Source organism: Podarcis filfolensis (assembly GCF_964270895.1).
Source record: "Podarcis filfolensis genome assembly, chromosome: 1".
Taxonomy (NCBI): Eukaryota; Metazoa; Chordata; class Lepidosauria; order Squamata; family Lacertidae; genus Podarcis; species Podarcis filfolensis.
The window spans coordinates 122,302,420-122,324,720 of record NC_139604.1 but is presented as its reverse complement, the minus strand read 5'-3'; the positions used below and the strand labels follow the sequence as shown (position 1 = coordinate 122,324,720).

The 22,301-nt window shown below is 40.8% G+C and overlaps 1 protein-coding gene across 22 annotated transcripts in view; it reads left to right on the top strand.

The window, feature by feature from the left end:
• The window catches only part of PPP1R13B (protein phosphatase 1 regulatory subunit 13B), a 65,785-nt gene that overhangs the window by 16,079 nt on the left and 27,405 nt on the right, over positions 1-22,301 (top strand). For 21 of the 22 annotated variants that reach the window (XM_083611137.1, XM_083611127.1, XM_083611126.1 and 18 more), the window contains exons 2-4: positions 5,352-5,499; positions 7,418-7,537; positions 10,335-10,399. In XM_083611137.1, the coding sequence (XP_083467263.1) occupies positions 5,352-5,499; positions 7,418-7,537; positions 10,335-10,399 (333 nt within the window). Of the gene's footprint in view, positions 1-1,433; positions 1,640-5,351; positions 5,500-7,417; positions 7,538-10,334; positions 10,400-22,301 lie in introns of those variants that run through there. The other variant, XM_083611135.1, reaches the window with a different exon arrangement.

The window sequence follows — 22,301 nt, the reverse complement described above, 5'->3', positions numbered from 1 at the left end:
ACCATGAACCTTTATTTTACAGTATTTATATATTTAACAAAGTAAATTAAGGAAGGGGTTTCAAAACTTTTAAAATTTGGTTATGTCTTGTTTATATCACCATCTAAAAAATCAATAAAATTTATTACATAATATTTTAAAATGGAGGAGAAAAATAAAACAAATCCTTTATATTCCAACTAGGAAAATGCCCACCAAATTGGATTTGTTTTGGAATGTATCCATGCAACCAGAACATAGGGTCAAACTCTGGATTCTTACATTTGATGTTGAATCTCCCTACAGTCGGGGCTCCCCACCAGCAAACCTGCACTGCCAGCAGTAGCCTTCTAGACTGCAGAAGTCACAGAGTGGGAAGAAGCACCTTGACTATGGTTCAGTTTCATAGTGAGGAGCAAGGGTAGTGGGGAGGAGCCTGTTAAAAAAACCCGCACACATATCCCAGCTCAGCACCAGTAGGCTAATGGATGCCGTATCTAGTGCCTCATACAGTAAAATCCACGCACTCCTTCTATCCTTCATTTTGTGGACAAAATGCAACAATTACTTTCTCTCTCTCTCTTTTTTTGTTTGTTTGTTGCAATCTAAATTAGAAAAATTCACCATGGCAATGAGAGCTGGCACAGGAGAGCCCAGGCTCCCTCTCTTGTCCTAGACTCTCAGCTAGCAAGACTTTACCCCAGAGATTGAAGCAAGTGATTTTGTAGGCAACATCAGAAAATCATTTTATTTAAAATGCAGCTAGCTTAAATAATCAGAGATGGTTTCTGTGATCAGAAATATATAAAGTTACAGTAGCTTTATTGTTCTATAAAAGGAAGCCTGGTTTTCATGTTTTTTTCCTGGAAACATGAAGTCCATACACAATGTCTCATTTGCAAGCAATCCCGATAACCAGGAAATCTCTTAAAAGTTAACTGTCGAGTTGATTAAGCATCGTTTTTTAAAAGGTTCTTTCAGAATATGCAGGTTCCATTTTGATAGTTTGATAGTTCATAGGGAATTCATTTTTCTGTTAACAGGATATTATAAAGAGGCTATTTGGATTGAAATGCACTGAAACATGAAAACCCAATTCTTTCCTATGTGAAGTCAGATAGGAAATAGGGAGGGAAATCATGTACTAAAGTTGAAGATAAAACAAAGTTTTTCTTTCCTCAAGTTCTAGAGGAATGCAGTGCTGTGGGTTTGAGGTTTTTTTCCCTTTTTAGATAAAGATGTGTTTTTCTTTGAAAATCTTAATGAAAATGGCAGTCCCACTGAAACGTCTGAAGTATTGCTTGGGAACTTGTCTCTGATCCAAAGAAGTTAGTTTGGTATGCCTGAGGGCTTAGACACACCCAGGGGTATTTTTTACTCCCTCCACCCCCAGAGCAGCAAGGCCCCCTCCCCCTCCCTTGCTAGACCAGACTGCTTTTGAAAGGTTTCAGTGTTTGAAAGAAGCTTGTTATGTGACACAAGGAGGCTGCTATTCAATAAACATCATCCCAAAGCTGCCTTGGACATGCAGAAGTAGTTCTGTGACTCTCTGGATTTTGGTCACTGTTTCCTTTTTTCTTCTTGGCAATAAAGCAGTTAATTATCATTTCATTACTACTGGGAGAGTTACAAGAGAGAAGGTTTTCCTTCTGAAGCCAAGGTTTGTGTTCACTCTTTATTATTTGAGGAAAGCATATAATCCCTCAACAGCACTTTCCTTCCTGCTGCTTCTACAATTCCAATAGGCAAAGTTCTACTGGATTGTATTATGTGACACACATTAAAAGATGTAACTTTAACTTGTGCTTGATTACACCTTGTGTAGGTAAGACATGTTTTATTGTGTTAATTAGCTGAGGCCCAGTATAGTGTTGCATATATGAGCTGGAAGTTCAAGTTCAGCCATGAGGTGGCTTGGTAGCCTAAGGCAAGTTTGCTGCCCCACAGTCTCAGAACTCCATCTGTAATAAGGGGATAAAGTTGTCTTACCTTATAGGCTGTTCTAAATATTATTGATGACTGAGTCAATTGTACAGACATTAGTCTCTGCATAATGTAGCCCTTCCAGAACTGTACAGCTTCACATTGCAGGATTGTGTGTGTGCGGAGGATGGGGGATCATGTTTGAATGCTCCCCTTTGTAGCATTGTATTTATATGGCAAGCCATCATGGTAAGGCTGAATGTTGGCTTTTGCCTTCCAGTTGACCCTGAGATAGTGAATGTGAAACAGTTTTACTTTAAAAAAGTGTTACATAACTATGTTATGCCCAGAATCAAAAGAACCATGTGTGGTGTTCATGTGTGCACCAGGGCTCTTCTGCCAGTTTTTTCCTACTTCAATTCTTTGTACTCCATCAAAATCTGCTCTCGAAGCATCATTTGATATGGAGTGATGTGATACAGCGAAAAGGAAAAGGCCAGCATACTGTAGTAGTTAGAGTACTGGACGAAGACCTGGGAAACCAGAATTCAAATCCCACACAGCCATGAAGCTTATGGGTGACCTTGGGCCAAGTCACTATCTCTCAGCCTAACGTATCTCAAAGAGTTGTTGTGAGGATAAAATGGAGAGCGATAGAAGTGTGTATGCCACTTTGAGCTAAATAGAGAAAAGATGTGATGTACCGTATATGCATTACAGACAACTCCCTGTTTGCTGGGGGAGAAATAAACTTAAATAAACATAAGACTGTATGGATCCCAGTCTAATATACTGCATGCAATGAATATATATTTGCAACACCTTTAACATGCCTTTTGTTACTGTTTTATAAGCATGTCTTCCAAAAACATTTTCTGTAGGTATTGTATACCATTCATGATTGCATAATTTTACTTAAGAAAATAAAAGCAATGGACAATTCTGAAGAATCCAAGCAAATGGTTAGGCACAGGATAACACAGTCCTTTTCTCCAGTTGTCCTGTGATCCTACCCCATGTACCATGGGAACTGCTGCGCCAAAGTCTTGTTTAACATTCTTGCATGGTGCAACTGTAGGCTTCTCGTGCTCATTTAGGAAAAATAAAAGTATCTTAGGCTGTGCACACATTACTGTTTATTCTGGCTTCAGTGTGCTCTCACTGCTGTTGTTTGAAGCCATATGCACATGATGTGAGCCACAATCCATATCTATCCTGTAGTTTCTTGAGAATATTGCTGTTTGATGCATTTCTCCTCAAACCAGCTTTCATCCAATTTGAAAACACAAGACACATTCACTTTGCAGTTAAGCTGAGGTGTGTACATTTGAGAGAGCCATTATACTTATGCAGATGGCAGCTTTGTGAATGTGAGTTTAGGATGGGTGGGGGGCTTGCAGACATTGGGAAACCAAGCAGGAAATGCACATTGGGTGAAGACATTCCCATTGCTTATCTGGTGTGTACAGCAATGTTCAAATGCAACTTAAAGCACAGCAGGGAAAAATGACCTTACTGTGTTTTAAACAACTAATGGAGACATAGCCTTATTTATGCATACAAATAAATTTGCCACTGTGAGAATATGTACTGGAATTAATAGCTTCTCAATGTCCGACTTCGCTGCTAAGTAGATTTTTCATTAAGATCTAAAATTAGCTGTGGGCCTTAGCTCTGCTATTCTAACAACAAAAATTTAATTATTCACTTTGGAAGCCGTAGTTTTGACAAGGCAGAAGCTTTCTTCCTAGTGAATCATCTGCATAAAAACATGTTTGCCTAACATTTTAATGCTGCAGTAGCCTTAGTAGTATTTTTATCAATATGTTAAAACAAGAATTCTGCTGCTGGAATTATGTGATAAAAGTAGCTCTTAGATATTGGTTTACTTTAGACTTGCCCAGCCTGGTGTTCTTCATATGTTGTTGGACTCCCAACTCTCTTCGGTCCCAGCCAGCATGTACAATGGTGAGCTATCATGGATGCTTTATTCCAGAGTATCTGAGGCCACCAGGTTGGGGAAGACTGGTGTAGACCATGCCAACACAGATCTGATATTTGTGGGGAAAAGAATGCACATTTCTTCCACAAAGTAAGTATGCCCCCAAGAGCCTCATTGACACTATCAAAGTGTCTGCTGATCCCTGCCCACATAAATTTGTGAAGCACAGTGACCAAGGTGGCACCCCTCATTAACATGATCTGTGTTCAGGGGTTATTGGAGTTTCATTCCAAAACATCTGGAGGTCACAGAGTTCTGGAAGGCTGCTTAGCCCAAGTGGTACAACTTGTTAACTTTCTAATCTAGTGCAACTCACCAAGAGATTCATAAGTCTGTTTTTGCTCATTGCCAGACACTACAAAAATGGGAGTTATCAATCACTTGGCAGGCAGGTGATGGGATCACCTCCTAAGAGGTGGCACTGTTTTACACTACACTGGTTCTGATTCTATCTCCAGGATCTATTTCAGAGTATGACATTGGGTGATTATCTTTTGCTCCCCTGGCAGTTGTGTTGTGGGGTGCTGCAGGGTACTATCTTGTCTCCAGTGCTATTTAACATCTACATGAAGCTGTTGGGAACCATTGGGAGTAATCTTTAGGAGATTTGGGGTGAGATGTCATCAGTATGCTGTATCAGGAGAGGCCACACAAGTCCTACACCAGTACCTGGACTTGGTGGTGGGCTGAATGAGGGCCCACAAATGGAGTCTGAATCCTGGCAGGATTCAAGAGCAGGGTTCATAGTCTGAGGCTACTCCCGGGTCCATCTCTAGCTCTCGAGGCCCAAGTAATCTCAGTGGCTAGAAGTACCTTTTACCAACTCCAGCTGTTTCTAAATCAGGATAGACTGACCACTGTTGGCCACATTGCTGCTGTGCACTTTGATGGTACTGCCCCTGAGGTTGCCCAGAAGCTGCAGCCAGTGCAAGATGCAGCTGCTCAACTGCTCACTGTGGTAGAATATTGCCATAATCATGTAGTTAGTTCAGCATTTATTGATTGATCATGTTTTGCCATTGGTGAAAGCGTGGCACCTTTAAGACTAATTAATTCAGCCTCTAATCCTATCTGGGAGCCATCCCCATAGATTTTAGTGAGGGTTAGTTCTGAGTAATATATGGTTATTGTTACATTAACCTCTCCTAAGCCAAAGTTAGGCACTTTTTAGTTTATTTAGGCACTAAGTACTTCCACAACGACAATGTTTTTATGTCCACACTTTTGCAAGTGAGGAGGCAATGTTTTATATAAGTTTAAAGTTTAGCATGTTCAGCTATTGGGAGCTGGAAATCCTTGCAGATGTATGGCAAATCACTTGGAGATTTTCAGTAGTTTCAACCCATCTGCCTATCCCTGGTGTGTTTATGATATTTTATGCAAATCAAAATCTGTGCCACTTTGAAAGATTGACTCTATATGGTGCCTTTGTTTTTCTTTTTCCCAGATGATATTAACTGTGTTCCTGAGTAACAATGAACAGATTCTGACTGAAGTGCCAATTACACCTGAAACAACCTGCCGAGATGTGGTGGAATTTTGCAAAGAGCCTGGGGAAGGTAGTTGCCATCTTTCTGAAGTCTGGCGTGGAAATGGTAAGCAATCACTTGGTATCCTGAACTAGTGATTTTATGCTGAATTTTTACTTTTGAGAGGGCAGTAGCTCAATATTATGCCAGGCTTTATAATTTCATTCTTGTTTGAGACAATTGCAGTCTTTCTAATTTTCAACAGCTCTAGCACTATCAACCTTAGGGAAACATACTTACACACACAGTTCCCCCTTAGGCTCAACATGAGAAGGTATTTTCATAATGCAGGGAGATGGCTGATAATATGAAAATGGTTAATTAATAAAAATCGGATTGTCAGACATGTCAATGTTGTGTTTTAATGCTGTGCTCCCCCACCCCACCCCGCCCAGCCATTATATTATCACTTGCCCTCTAAATTATCATTAGAAGAGGCATGATATTCAAAATTAATTTAGTAGCATCTTTTGTAGCACCTTTAATTTAGTTGCATCTTTGTGAAGGTGGTTTGTATATAATATGGACTTGCATGTACAGTAACTAAATGTGTGCATTTAGCCTTAAACCTATGGCTAAAAAAATAGATGTGATGAGTTCCTCAGAATGGGAGAAGTTGCCCACCCAGATAATTCTGGCAGAAGATGAAAGTCTCATATAATTGCCTTAATTACTATAAATTAGCTCTGTATGGCATAATCCCCAGAAAATGGGTAAAGAGCAAATTAAAAATCAGTATACCTGGAGAGAGATTAGAGCAGACACTGAAGCAGTCAGAGAGCCAATGTTACAAAGAGTCTTACTTCACTAAGGTCCATTTAATATTGTTAAGGTGTGGGGAGAGGAAGGAATACGTCAGGAACATGGAGGAGCTTAAAAGAGTCCTCTCCCCATTTGTTACATCAGCAGCCCAGAATGATGTTTAGCAATCCTCATGAACTGTAAAGAAGCACTTCTGTCAAACCCGCTTAGTTGCCTTCTTTGGAAAAAGTGATTGGCAAAAGGTCTGTTAACCCAATGTACTTTGACTTTAGCAAACCTTTGACCTAATGGTATATTATACCCCTTTTCTTTTTGAAAGCTTAAGAAATGAAGTAGAAGGGTCACCTTCTAGATGTTATCAGCCTCAGCTAGTATGGCCAATAGTTGGGGATGATGGGAATTGTAGCCCAGCAATATCTGGAGAGCACAACAATGGCTACCTCTTTAGATGGCAATGGAGTGAAGGAGAGATCATGCTCATTGGGACAGTAATAAATGGACTGGTATCATTCTGCAAAAGTCATTATTTGGCATTGTTTAGTATCTTCAGCAGCTTATTTATTTCAGCAATTTGTATACTGCTTCACACCTTAGTTTACATAAATGACTTGTATGAAGTAGTAATACAATACTATCTAGGCTAGTAGAACTTGTGATCTGTCATGGCAAACACCTGCCATGTACTGTAGCCTTGCCAAGAACATGATATCCTACTGAGTTTTTTGGCTCACAAGTTGTTCAAGGCCTTGGCTAGAACAATGGCGATCTCCTTATAGTCTGTTGGACTGTAACAGGGATAGCCAATGTGAAGCCTGCCTGATGTTATGGACTACAGCTCCCATTAGTCCCAGCCTGCATGGTCAGTGGTCAGGGATGATGAGCATTAGAGTACAACAACATCTGAGGGGCACCATATTGGCTATCCCAGATGACAGAATTAGTTATATGCAAATGGCTTGGTGGTATGAAAACTATGCCCTTTAAAAACTCAGCTTTTGTAAGACATGCAACTTTCTGAAAAATTATTCAAAACAATCTTATTCCTTGAAGAATAAGAATAAGAATAAGAATAAGAATGAGATTATCCCTCAAAAAAGTTGGAAAAGCAAATGTTTGAAAAACTGAAATAAATTATTTGGACCCTACTAACGTGATTTAGAAAAAGTTATTAGGTGAGAGAAAAGTAAAATAAACTGTTAATACTTCATTTTATTTTATTTAGAACGACACATCCCCTTTGATCACATGATGTATGACCATCTACAGAAGTGGGGACCCCGTAGGGAGGAGGTCAAGTTTTTTCTTCGACATGAAGAATCCCCAACAGAAAGTAGTGAACAAGGTGGGTATATTTTAAATTGTTCATTGGTGCCTCAGCAGCTCAGCTTTGTGACTCAGTTTTGTAAAGACAAGTAAAACTTGTCAATATGATGACAAAATACTTGTGTTGACTCTATAGTACAGATGGTTGAAGCTAAATAAAAGAATTTCTATAGGGCAAAGCGCCCCTGCTCCACGCCCATAGGCCTTTACCACAGCTGCCCAACTCTATCCAGCATTATTTTGCTCATTCTTACAGGTATCTGGTCATTATGCCAGCCCCCACTCTCCCCTTGTTTCTTCTTTTTCCTCTTCATTACCTCTCAAGTCCTTAGACATTTCTGTTTGCTTTCTCTTCCTTCCACCTATCCACCCATTAAGCTCATGAATTGTAAGAACCATTTGCCTCCAGACACCACAGCCATTCTTCCTTCTCCCCTTTCTGTTCCCAAGATGTGCCCCCAATAATAATCTCAGCTTTATTTCTTACAAGTAAGCTGCTGGTTATCATGGTTACAGAGAAAATTTCAGAAACTGTTGGAGCAGGTATTTGGAAGACTAAATTTAAAAAACCCAGCCTATATGAATGACTTCAGAAATAATGTCAGGATTTTGTTGGAGCCTGACAAGGATGTGTAAAGTATTTGGGTTTGCAGACACCCAAAACCAATGTGCTTAATCTGTCTGTCTTTTGCTAGCTGAGTATGTTTCCTTACACATTTTCAAAAAAACATACATTTTAAAATTGGGCAAAAAATGGGGTTTGGGCTCAGAAAAAGGCTTTTAAATATAATGACATTGTAGTAGGGACACATCAGGAATGGTTGACAACAGCAACAACTTTTTTTAAAAAATGGGCTATTTGGGGAAGGCACAAAATCCTCATGGGCTAGGGGCTGGATGCTGTATACAGGATACAGGCCATGTGTTAGGCATTTCTGACCCTCCAGAGAAGATGCAAACATTCTCCCTTTGGGCATTACATCCGGTGAAAAAAACTATCACTCTTACGTACATGCTTGCCAGCACTTCTAACATTCAGAGCCACCTTTGGGCTCCTTCCTAAGGCTAATACCTGCTTCTTCCAACTTCTACATGTATGTATTTTTGCCTTTTACAAGCATGTTGTATTTGGACTTTTCTGCAGTTGAGCTTTTAATCCCTATGTTCTCTTGCTACTTGCTCTTCTCTAAATTCCACATTCCTTCCATCCACCCCACCTCTTCTTCCAAAGTCATTACAAGGTCAGTCACTCCCAGTATTATTATAGAGTGAGAGCCTGTAGCTGCATCCCCAAGCAGCTTAGCTGCCAGTATGTAGCAGCAGCAGCCAATCAAGCCAGGCTTCATTCACATTCATAGTGGTGATAAAATTGTGTTCTGCCAAGCTTCACTATAAGCAGGTTACACAAGCTAAGGTCGGTAGAAATATATCAAATATATAAAGTTACCACTGAGCTTAATGCTTAGTGTACATTTGCTCAAATGTCTAAGCAGCCTGCCTCCTGAGCTGATATAAAACATACCAACTATGTTCCTAAGTGCATAACATCTACTAAAAGAGACAATCCAAACATTCTAATCTGGAAGAGGATTCCTTTAGAAATCCATTTCAGATAATGGCTTTGTGATGATGGCTGTGTTCGGATGCAGTCCTAAACTCTGGTTTGTTTCACTCCACTATGGTATGTTTGTACATCTGCCCCAACCAACTAACTATGGCTTGATCTGAAATCAGGGGAGCCAACTTGAATAAAATATGGGGGGAGGGCAGATAAGTCCCACCCTGCATAATCAAGCACAAGATGTGCATGCACACCACTTGAACGGCAATGCCCATTAATGGGGTGGGACTGGCCCCCAAATGCTTTATTAGGGGGCTGAAGGGACCTCAGTCCCTAGGAGTTGGAACCTATGTCTGAAACTACAGACAATTTGAAGTTGGCTTGTGAACCTTGACTTGGATTAACTGGTGGGCAAGGCCAGAGGCAAAAGCAGATGGAGCAGTGGGTGTAAATATTACCTTTGTACAGTAGGCTAGTTTCTACACACACTCATACACCCCTCTGCCCTCAGTCCAAACAGGCAAGGGACATTTTCAGAGTTCATTGACACATTCCAACCAGGAAAAAACACCCTAAATAAAAGCAAGGACTGCGAGGAAAGTTCAGAGTGCCAAGTGGGCTGCATTGGACTTGAGGTTCGCCACTGCTACATTAGTTTCCCAGAAAAACATTGGTAAAAATTTCAGCCCTCAGATACCCCAGATTTGCTTTCTTCCTTCATGGAGCAATACCAAGAGTGGTCGGCTGAGTGCTTACAAGTGAAGAGATGGGCAGACAATTATTGATGGGAACTAGTTAAAAGAGAGGAATGACTTTACCCTCCCTGGAACAGTTGCAGTGAAAGTGGCGAGTGCTCTTTACACAAAATGGGATGTTGCTTCCTCCAGCAAAAGTGATGGTGAATTTTCAAGGGGCAGGAACAGTGTTTGAAGTTTCCCAATCCTGTCTATCCCTTCTAAATTTCTCCACGAAGAAAGAGGTTAATTACTTGATGGTTACACCACAGAAAAACTACTCTGATTATGTTGGTTTCAGCGGTCATTGTGTAGCTCTTAACTGAGCTTCAAATAGGGCTAGAAAAACAAACACCTGTCCCACCAGTAAGTTGGAAAACATTTACTCATAAATTGTTTTCATCAAATCAAAATAGGAGTTCTTGTTTTGAGAGAATGTTCTTTTAAAAAGTTGACTAAGATTTAGGAAGCTGTTTCAGTAGAAGCAATGCATTTAAATGTTCTAACTGTATTCTTCCCAGGCCGTCAGACTCAAAACCAAAGGAACGGAATCAGTATACCTGGGGAGAAGCGTTCTGAAAATGGGGTATGTGGCCAATTGCAAAAACAAGATATTTTATGGTTTTTATTTTATTTTATTTTATTTGCATCTCCAAAATATTTATTTATACAATTTCAAATACTGCTATGTATTTCTGGCCGTAAATCTTTTATAACAATGCTAAGGGGGAGAACTTTATATTAGGAAATTGTACAAAGAACTTTTATCAGGACTGTTTGGCATCTGCTTATATTGAATTCCCTGTAGCCTTCAGTTTATAATACCTTGGAAATACTACGTGTTTCTGCTGTATACCCAGAATGAAAAGACATGTAGCTGTCTCACACATTTGCTCAGGAAGGTTTGCTGGATCAGACCAAAAGCCAGTCTAGTCTAGTTTAAGTAGTTTTGGCGGTGTGTGTGTGTACAGTGGTGCCCCGCAAGACGAATGCCTCGCTAAACGAAAAACCCGCAAGACGAAAGGGTTTTCCGATTTTTTAGCGGCTTCGCAAGACGAATTTCCCTATGGGCTTGCTTCGCAAGACGAAAGCCCACAGGGAAATCTCCGGGGACAGCGGGGAAGCGCAGCGCGCCTTCTCCTCTGTTCCCGGACCTGTCCTGAAGGCTTGCGGTGGGAGGTCCGGGAACAGAGGAGAAGGCGCGCAGCGCTTCTCCTCTGTTCCCGGGGCTTGCGGTGGGAGGAGGGTTTTTCCTCCCCACCGCCAACATTCAGAACAGCATTCTGAATGTTGGTGGTGGGGAGGAAAGCCCTCCTCCCACCGCAAGCCTTCAGGACAGGTCCGGGAACAGAGGAGAAGGCGTTCTGCTTCAGAGCGCCCCTCGCGCGGGGCAGACATTCGCAGCTTGGGGAGCCCTGCAGGACTTCCCCTCAGGGCTCTCCAAGCTGCGGATAGCAGCCTGCTGCCCCACACGAGGGGCGCTCTTAAGCAGAGCGCCCCTCGCGCGGGGCAGCAGGCTGCTATCCGCAGCTTGGAGAGCCCTGCAGGAAACGCCCGCAGGGCTCCCCAAGCTGCGAATGTCTGCCCCGCGTGAGGGGCGCTCTGAAGCAGAGCGCCCCTCGCGCGGGGCAGCAGGCTGCTATCCGCAGCTTGGAGAGCCCTGCAGGGAACTCCTGCAGAGCTCCCCAAGCTGCGAATGTCTGCCCCGCGCGAGGGGCGCTCTGAAGCAGAGCGCCCCTCGCGCGGGGCAGCAGGCTGCTATCCGCAGCCTAGGCAGCCCTGGGGGAACTCTTCTGAAGGCTGGCGGCGGGAGAAGGGCTTTTCTTCCCACCGCCAGCCTTCAGAAGGCTGTTCTGAAGGCTGGCGGTGGGGAGAAAAGTCCTTCTCCCCCCGCCAGCCTTCAGAAGAGGTCCGGGGACAGACTGTCCCCGGACCTGGTCTGAAGGCGGTCTCCATAGGAACGCATTAATTGATTTTCAATGCATTCCTATGGGAAACCGTGCTTCGCAAGACGAAAAACTCGCAAGAAGAAAAAACTTGCGGAACGAATTAATTTCGTCTTGCGAGGCACCACTGTATGTGTGTGTGTGTGTGAAAAGGTCTCTCACTCCCTCCTCCAAAGATTCTTTTAATCTTTGTGAGACATGTGAAATTTAAGAATATTAGAGGTGGTGGTCCTACTTTAAAATGTGGACAGTTTTCCCCCTCCCTTTTCTTGTGTCCCCTCCCCACAAGACTTGTTTGCTCCATTGCATTCAAGGCACACATGCTTGGAAGTAAGTACCACTGAACAAAGTGGTAAGAGTTGGGTTATTAATCTTTAGTGGATTCTAGTGCAATATGGAAAGTAGCCCATTTGTATGGTTGGGCTAAATTGCTAAATTGCACTGAAAAATAGGCAGACTAACATTGAATTATTTGAACAATGCCAGTCTTATACGCCTGTGCTCATTTTCTGGCAGGAAGGCAAAAGTGGATTTATAGGCTTAAGTAATTAATCATCTCACCATTTTGTAATTCATTAGGATTATTTATTGTTTTTGGAATGCTGAATATTTTGCTAGCACAAGAATAAAGATAAAAAAGCCAGCCTGTGTAAATGTTTCCCCCCCACCGTAAAACCTATTCATGCATATAATCGATCTAAAAAATATTTTACTGATCCATGTAAGAATGTGTTAGTATATACATACCTGCTTTTATTCAACATGGATTTAAGACTAGATTATGAAGCCTCTCCATTCCAGTGGTTGTAAAGTTCTTAAAGAATGGCTCAGTCTGGGTTTCCAACCTTTTTAGGCCTGTAGGCACATTTGCATAGTTGAGTGAGTTCTGTGGCCGCCCCCGCTCCTAGATCACGCACACCCTGGAGCAAAAGAAAGAAAGTGTATGCACACAATTTCTCTTTTCTAATGGATCTAGGTAGAAGCCAGATCCAGAGGAAATAATATGAGCCTTTAAAAGTGGAATAGAAAGAAACTGAAATAGAAAGTGGAAAAAAGTCATTTTTCCAACTTTCTCCTTCAGCTGTATGCACATTTCAAGGAAGAAGAAGGTAACCACCACCACAACCTCCTGACTTAGGGAAGGGTGCCCAAACTTTTTTCAAAGAGGGCCAGATTTGCTGAAGTGAACATGTATGAGGGCCAACCAGAGTTTTGAGCTTTCAGTTTTACTTCAAAGTTGTTGAGCTTTTTTTAGGATTTTACCCCAGGACATATACTGCCACAGGGGCCAGATTAAATCGACCAGCCGGCCAGATTAGGCCCCCGAAACAGACTGTGGCCATGCCTGACTTAGGGCAAGTAAAGGGGTAGGCAGGGGGATTCAGGGACTTCATGAGCAGCAGGAGAAGACTTCAAGATTACCATTGTGCCCATGGGCACCACAGTGTAATAAAATTGTCTTCCCAGCCTGAAGGCCGGTAAAGATGGAGGCCAGCCTTTGAAGGATGTTCCAAATAGTCAGTGCATCAATTTAGAAAGACCTACTTTTTATGTCCACCCACAGCACTGCTGATGTTGGAAGAAAGCTGAACAGGGCCTTAGATATGGATCTCAGGAGACAAGCAGAATATGTTTCTTCATTTAGCCTAATCCTAGACCACAGAGGGTTTTAATATGTTAAAACAAAAAATAAAAAAACCTCACACTTTGAGTTATATACCAAACAGTTTGATTGTAGTTATTGTAGTTATTTAATTGCAAGCCTGAAATAGCATTCTGGTTACCACACTTTGAACAGCTGAAATTTCTGGACCATTTTCAAAGGGAAGCTCATATAGTATGCATTATAGTTATCTGCTATATATATAAAGCACAAGAATGATTGAGGCCACCATATCGTAAAGTGTCAGAAGGTGAAGGCTCAATGATATAACAAGGAGTATTTTCAATATTTACATGCCAGGCTTGTAAGTGATGATTGGGATGGCTTTGTATACATTTTTTGGTGGTTTTTTATCATGGTTTTGCTTTACTGTTCCGTCTTATTTTAACTAAACTGCTTTCATCACTTTAGAAAGGCAGCCTATTAATTTCCACACCACTGTTTATTTAAAAATAAATTCCAAGGTGGCTTGCATAAGTAAGAATAAGCCCATAAATATTTTTAATTAAATGGGATTTCCCACCTTGAAAGGAGTTTGCATTGTGTTTAACTCATAGCTGCATGGATAAGTACTCCTTTAGGTGGTAACACTAATACAGAAAAGTGATGCATCATAAGAACAGGAATTTGACAGTCTTTCCTAATAATCTTCCTTTATTTAATAAACAGAGGCAGTGGCCTACTGAAAGAGACAGAGGAGAAACACAGTAGCTTTTTGTTATTGCTGTTTGCAATGAATAACATTTATGAATAACATTCTTTACTTACGGCAATTTAATACAAATACTGGCAGTATACAGGTTTAGGAGAGAATATATAATAATTGCCTGAAGAATTTGCACCCCGATAACTATACTGATACGATCACAGAAACAAACATCTATCTATACCCACTTCTCACTATAGGTAACAGAAAACAGTAGAAAATAAGGTGAATTGGGAGGTATAATTGTGAACAGAGAGAAAGTGAAGGATGAGATTCAAGTGGTGGATGGTGATTGAGAGACTGATTCATTAAATGCAAAGCATTCTAAGAAGGGCCCTCTTAATTCTTTTAATGAATCACTGGCCTTGTAGGCTTTCTGTAGGAAGAAATAGTTATGCTGATGTTGTTTTGATTTGTATCTACAGAGAACAATGACGAGATTAATCCATAATTGTATCATCATTATTAGGATACAAATTCCTTCTGTAAAAATATAATTAGGTTCATGTACTAATAAAATCAAAAGGCTACATTTTCTGAGAGTGTTTGTGTCTTGATCATCCATTTTCTTTCATTGCTACAGCACAGGCTGATTAATCTTTATTTTGTTTCATTGTTTACTGAACCATTAGCATAAATTGTGGAATATGTGCAGTGCTGGAGGCCTTTCACAGAGCAATGACGCTCAGGTCAATTAACCATTAGTAAAAACATGCATAATCCTTTGAGTATTACATCTACATTGAACAGTGCAGTATAACATTTGCACAAAAAGTATCTTCCAAGAATTGAATTATGCATGCAATGTTAACAGTAAAGTGAAAAATGCTTTAAATATTATAGGTCGTTGCCTTCTACTGGGGACTGATTTTATAAGACCATTTTTATGGGAGCATGATGCAAGTTGAGTGAATATGATTTGAGGTTCCTATTTTTCCCCTTCCCCTATCCCCTAGCACATGCTCATGCAATTGCCTTGCTTTGCTACTAGATTCCAACTTATTGCACTATTGCAAAACTTTGGAACTGGTATGGAAAAGTGTGGCCATATAATGAAAACAGAATCACACTTGCAAATGTCTAGAGGTGTGGGAGAGAGAGAACTTGGGCTGTATTTGTGCAAGTCACAAGTATGGATAAATCAACCTATTTCTGGTCTATGTCACTTTTGTGCATTAGGTCTGTTCTGTCCTGTATACTCATTAATCTGCAAATTTTAAAAATCTCCATGTAAGACACATTTTAGCAAGTATTTTTGAAAGTGTTTTCTCTCAGAATAGCATTTCTGAGTATATTTTTTCCTCAAAATATAGATTTTAATTCCTTTTTATGATTACATTTTTGCCAAAAGTTGCATCATAATACTTGTAGCAGCATGGAATCCAATGGATAGTTGTTTTCCAATGTGTTAGTCCAAGTGGTGCAGACCACACCAGCTAAAAATGGTCCAGTTTGCCTAGTAGTGCCAAAGTTCTCTCCAGCTCTTAGGCCAGATTTCTTAGTTTAAAAAAAGAAAAGAAAAAAGGCAAAAGATGGAGAACCCATGGCTTTTCCATATCATACTGGACTTCAGTTCCCAGCTGCCGCAGCAGCATAACTAGCAGTTGGAAACGATGGGAGATGGAGCCTAAACAACATCTGGAGGACCACAAGTTCTATCCTTGTTTATATCCTCAGAAGAGCTCAAGGTTTCTAACAAGAGAGATAAAACCAGAAATTGACTTTTAAAAGCATGTCATAAACCAGCACTGAAACAGCAGCAAGAAAGTAATAGAATACAATCTTTATATAAAAACCCAAGGTGGCTACAACCAATTCAATAAAACAACTATTTACAAAACAAAACCCTTCCTTAAAAAAGGTTATTCTTCAGGGTTTTTTTGTCCATTTTCTGCAATCATCAGAATCAAGTGAAAAAGCTTTTCCTGGACTGTTGTTGCTGAAGGCTGTGGGGGGAGGGGCTTCAGGCAGAGGGAGGCATACATGCTCCTCTGCAAAAAGAAAAAGAAAATCTCTTGATGTAGGAAAACAGCGCATTAGGGAGAAGGATAAGCCCTTCTCCTTCACATTCTTATTTTCTGTGTGCAAGGATTCCCCCTTCCCAACCCGATTAACAATGTACCCATGTCACCCCTCATCCTAAAGCCATGAGGTCCAAGCAAAACATTTCCACTTGATTCTGCTGTTTGCATAAACTAGCTCTCAAGAGAGATTCTGGGGATTGAACCTTTTGCCCCGTACATAACAAAGCATGTTATGTACTGCCCATCCCTGTTCGGATGACATAAGCCTGCAAACAATATGCCTGTAACCCATCATTCAGATGGAAATGGTATAAACAGATGAAGTGTTTGTTTAAAAGCAGTGTGGAGGCATGGGGGAAGCGGCTTCTATTTTTAACATGTTGAAATGAAAGTATAGCTTTGGCTTCAGCGTTTGACACTCTGGGGACTTTGCAGACTACAAAACCTGATGTTTTCCTTTTCGTGTTGTATCCTTGCTAGTATTGAAGCCAGGTTCTGTATCGTGATACCATGTCACTGCTGCATAGTGGAACGGGGGATAACAGCATTCCTTTTCACTTAGTAGCAGGAATTCACAGTGTTCAAACAATATAAAGCAAAACAATCATCCCTCTGCTTCCACTGTTTACGCTATGAGTGTTGGTCTTCTGTAGCCAGAAGAGCACCAATCCATGCAGAAAAGGAAGGTATCTTCAGGCTTTAGGGAACAGAATGGAGTATCTGGCATCCTGAACAGGAGTATTCCGCACTGTACCTTTTTTGTTGTATATCCCACTTGCATAAATGTAAAATAAATAAATTTGCAATTGCTGTGTAGATATGTGTAGATCAGTAATTGCTATCCAAGTCGGTAGCAAACTTAGCAGATAGCAAAGTCTGCCACTGAACTCAACAAGGTTTGCATCTGTTGAAGCATGCATAGGACTGGGGTGTTGAACAGATGCCCCATATCTCCCTTGTTCCCAAGGGTTTCCCAGTCCTCAGTAGTGGATTTCAGGCCCTGTATACCCGAAGGAGCATCTCCCCCCCCATCATTCAGCCCAGACACTGATGTCCAGCTCTGAGGGTCTTCTGGAAGTGCCCTCATTGTGAGGAGTGAAGTTGCAGGGAACTAGGTGGAGAACTTTCTTGGTAGTGGCTCCCACCCTGTGGAACACCCTCTCGTCAGATGTCAGAGAGAGAAATAATTATATAACCTTCCATAGGCATCTGAAGGCAGCCCTGTATCAGAAAGGATTATGTCAGATGTTCCATTGTGTTTTTGTATATTCTGTTGGAGGCCACCCAGAGTGGCTGGTACAACTCAAGTCAGATGGGTGAGGTACAAGTTGCTGCTGCTGCTGCTGCTGCTGTTGTTGTTACAACAACAATTTATTATTTCAGAGGGCTACAGAGAGGGAGGATGAGGTGGGAAAGCCCCATTTTATAAACACAACTCTTTTCGAGGAAGTTTATATCAAAGCCGTTGATTGTAAATGATGCAAGAATAGAAAACGCTTATCCAAATGATAATCACTTATAATTTTTATGTCCTTGAGATTAATTGGTAGTTAGTATGAGTAGTTGTTTAAGCAGATAAATTACTGAGATTCTTCCTGGCAATTTTAGTTTCATTTCTCTTTTGAAAACATGTTAGACCTTTTATTGCTTTGCTATGTTGCTGGAGGAGAAGACAGTCTCTTGAAAAAAATAAAATATACATCCATTCCTGTGGTACAGAACTACCGGTAAGTGTGCTTTAACTACTAATCTTTCAGTACTATTCCATCATTTTTTGCTAACAACACCGCCCCCCCCCACATACATATACACTCCCGCTTACAAGTACAGCTACAAAATATATGTGGAACTCCATTTTGCTAGTTTGTAATCATTATTATCCTGCTTGGGTTTTTTTGTTTGCTTTTTTAGAGGACTAAAAGCTTTCAACTATGAGTCATTCTGGGTGCTATAAAATCTACTAAAGCCTTTAAATTTGTTTTTCTCTTGTCCTTTGAAAGCATGAGCAATTGAATTTTATTATTTTGATTCAGGGTTGGGATGGGTGGGAAATTAATTTATTGAAACTGACTGGTGCTTTTGGCTCATTGCATCCCCTTGACTTTAATATTTTTGCTTGTGTGCAATGTTGTTAGCTGGTTCATGTGTTGTTCCATTTCCATTCTGAAAAAAAGTAGCACAGAGTATGTTATATTTATCTTGTACATCCTGCTTTGCCCGATAAGAGAGCAGGTGTCGGTACACGCCAGTCAACATGGTACCCTGTTATCCTGAACAGCAAAAACTGGTGTAGCATGTGCAGGGGAGGCAGTCATGGCCTCCTACTTTGTTTTGACAAGCAGATTCACACAGTTAGTTAATATGACCAAAGAAAGACAGAGTTAAACCATTCTCTTCCAGACTAAATGCAAAGTGTTTGTATTTCGAATTTAAATCCAGAGTCAGCTGCAAAAGGAGAACCTATTCAACATTCTTCAATGAATATGAAAAGTGCAATGCATCAAGCTGATTCGACCTGACAGCTGGCTTGATCTTGTCATGATTAAGTCTTTCACTGCTGGCAAAATCCACTAGCCTTTTCTGTTTGCTGATTGCTGATGACTGCAGAGAGACAGCTTTTCCTATTGATAAAGGATTGTGGGGGCAGGGGCAGGGGCAGGGCAGGTTCTGTGCATGACAGAAAAAGCTACAAAACTTACCTGATAATGATTAATTTTTCACAAATTGAGAATGAGGGTTTACCTCCTGTAAGATTTTGAGGGCTTTGTGCCAAGTTAGCTTGTAGACAGCAGTTATTGTGTTTGGGAAATCCGGGGTAGGTATGGGTGGGGAGATGGAGTTGAAGCATGTTGAAAAAATGCAAGAGTTCACAGCTGATGGGCAATGCAACAAAATAAAAGTTTGCTCTTTTGAAATTACATGGGGAAGTTGCCAGCAGGTAATTACTCTTCCTATTTTTTTCCTTTTTAAAGAAACTATTTCTTTTTCATGCTTGACACACTCTGATGTTTCCCACTGAATTTTAATGGTATAGAAACAAATTGTTTTAATAACCACAGTTAACTCTGAAAATGTTTGTTGAATTACAGGAGCTGGGGCATATTAGTTCCATGCAAGATGCAAATTGTAAAGTTTTGTGTCATTATTTACTGAATTTCAGCTAAACTGTTGAAAAAGAGGATAGAGGAGAGGATGCAAGAGGGACATAGCAATGTTATGGTGCCTCATGGTAACATATTCAGTCGTACGGCTGTTTTCTCTGTCTTTGTTTTCCAAAATACCTTTATGGTTTTTATGTTTTGCATCCTCTCCATAAATATTTCCTTAATACAACTGTGTCAGGAAAAACAAATTATAAAGTAGTCACTATGTTATTTAAGAATCATGTAATGAGTCTTAACATTTAGTGGGCTAGAGCATATCAAAATAAGATGGCATTTTCCCTCACTTAATATCCAGAAAAATCCAGTTTCAGATGTTTCTATTTATAGAAATTGTGCCTGTTTGTATTGCTTGATGAGGCATTTCTATTACTCATATACTGCTTTTGAGTAAAGAATTATGGTAAACAAGTCAGAACATTTTGCCTTGCGTTTTTCAAGTTAGATAAATGGAGAATGAAAACCACATCTTTATTTACCAGTTTTAATTCTCAGTACCTTTGTAAGTATCACTTTACACAGTGCTATAAACAACCCACCCCACTTTCTCTCTATAGCTGCTTTAGAATTAATTTGTAGAAACTGCTTTTAGCTGTTGGAACTGATTACTAGTGATACTTCTTTGCTTGTGCAGTAGACAGTTGTCAGAGAGAGTTGTAGGGTATTTGTGTGTTTTATTGTATATGTTCCAGTGCCTCAGTAGCTATAGTTCCCCCCTAAAGAAGAGGAAAGACATTGCATTTACAGTTTGTAAATTTATTTATTTTTATATTTTATGAAAGCTTCTTGATTGTAGAAAAAAACCTCAAAGCAGTTTACAAAAAACAATAAAAGAATCACTAAAAGAATTACAAGCATATGGAAAGTTAAAACCAAAAAAGAAGAGACTAAAACATATTAAAACACATACAAACTTTCTAAGCATCTGGGTAAGCTTGTCTAAATAAGAATGTCTTCAGCAGGCACTGAAAAGAATACAATGAAGGCACCTGCCTGATATCAACAGGCAGGGAGTTCAAAAGTGTCAGTGCTGCCACACTGAACAATCAAGTGCTTACAGATGTGGTTGAATTAGAAGTTGTAAATGATAGGATATCTGAAAGCTGGCATCTGAAGTCTTTTCAGTAGTCCTAAGCCTTGTTTCAGGAAGCTTTTAGGTTTTTTGTATGCTTGTTGGAAGCTGCCCAGAGTGACTGGGGCAACTCAACTAAATGGGTGGGGTATGAGAAAGAAAGAAAAAATATTATTAATGTAGACTAAGCTAAATGTGTCAGCATTTGGTGGTGGGTGATGCTAATAGGGTAGCAGCTCTATTAATTTCTGGGACTTATTTTATATGGGAAAATGTATATTTTACAGATAAAATCTGATAGACACAGAAATGGAATGATGATTTTCTGAACAGTAAAGAGTCCCATTTTACTAGTACAAGTTAAATGATTGCATACTTTTTATAATATCATAGTAATGTTAAAGAAGTTTCCAATCTAGATATAAAGGGTTAACCTGTGTCAATAGTTCACTGGGGATATTATTTTTATTTTTAATTCCAAAAACTGTGCTTGATTTATCTGAATTTGATCAGCCTGTTTCTTTCTATGAAGTTAAGCAAGGGGCACTGGTGTTATCATCGGTTTTCCAAATGGATTGTGCTGCTGGCATTTTCTGACCTAATTAAAAAGACAGAGCTGTGGATGAAACCATCAAGTGAACAATAACACCATGTACATTGTGAGCAGATAGTGTTCTAGTTCCAGCAGAACTAGATATTCCTTCCATCTGATTCAAACATTGATAGCACAGTCTGCTTGCTATAGGAACTGGCAGCTAGGTGATTACAAAATATGAAATTCTAGTTTTGACCTTGAAAAGGAATTCTTGCCCTGGTAGGGATCACCTTCTATCACTCTAAAGAGCAAGGCTTAGTTTATGCTAGGGTACAGTCTGTTTTGAGTGTTGGTATGTAGCCCCAGGAGCCGACTGATAAGTCATAGCAGAGCACAGTCAAAGTAAACATTGCGCAAAACACAAGGACTGTGCAAATAGCTTCCATACTTTGGAGAGGAATACAGTCCATTTCCCCAAGCTTGAGGCCCAGCAAATGTCTTGCCTTTTTAGTGGCTGGCTTAGATTTCATGAAGCCTTGGTGCATTAGAGGAGGGGAAAGTGTTTCTCATTTCTGTAGAGGGGTTGGGGGCCTTCATACAGTCCTTGGACTTCACCCCGGCCTAAGCCCCTCCATAGCTCTGATCTGTGCTGTCAGGGAACTGCCATCGGAACTAGCGGAGGAGGCGAGGCTCCACAGCGATGCTGGAGAGGGGCCAAGCAGGGAGAGAGGCAGGTCTTCGGCTGGGGAAGAAAATCAGCGCAACACCAAGGATAGAGGGGGGCCGATGGGGGAAGCAGAGAGGAGGCTCCAGGACTCTTTGCAGGAGACCAGCGAGGAGAGCACAGGTCCTCCGCTGCCCACACCCACCCTGCGCAGAAGACTTCCGCGCGGGGAAAGTAGGCGGCGACTTGGCATCAAAGAACTTCTTTGCTGGAAGAGGTTCAAGAAACGCCCACTGACGGATTCTGCCAGCGACTGAACAGCCACGGAGTGGATGGCTGTCCAGCGAGAAACGGTTTAACCAGGCAACCTAGCCCAGAGCGGCGGTAACTTACGCACAAGCAACCCCTAAAGCCATTACATGTGCCCTCCTAAAGTGCTTTTGCTAGGCTGGCATGTGTCTTTGAACTGTGATAATGCCTTTTGCTTGCCTGGATGAATAATGGAGAGATATGCATGTAGAAACCTTTGACGTTTGTGTGGCTGGAATGTGACCTATTGTACAAACGTAAAAGGAACACCCATTGCTCTGCCCACTTTTGGCTCTGGCCTTGCCAACCTCTGAAAGATTGCACATCAGGCAGTGTAGTCATTGGACTAAAAAAAGAGGCTCTTACCACCTATTAAACACTCTGGAACTTAGGAGCTGCCTTATACTG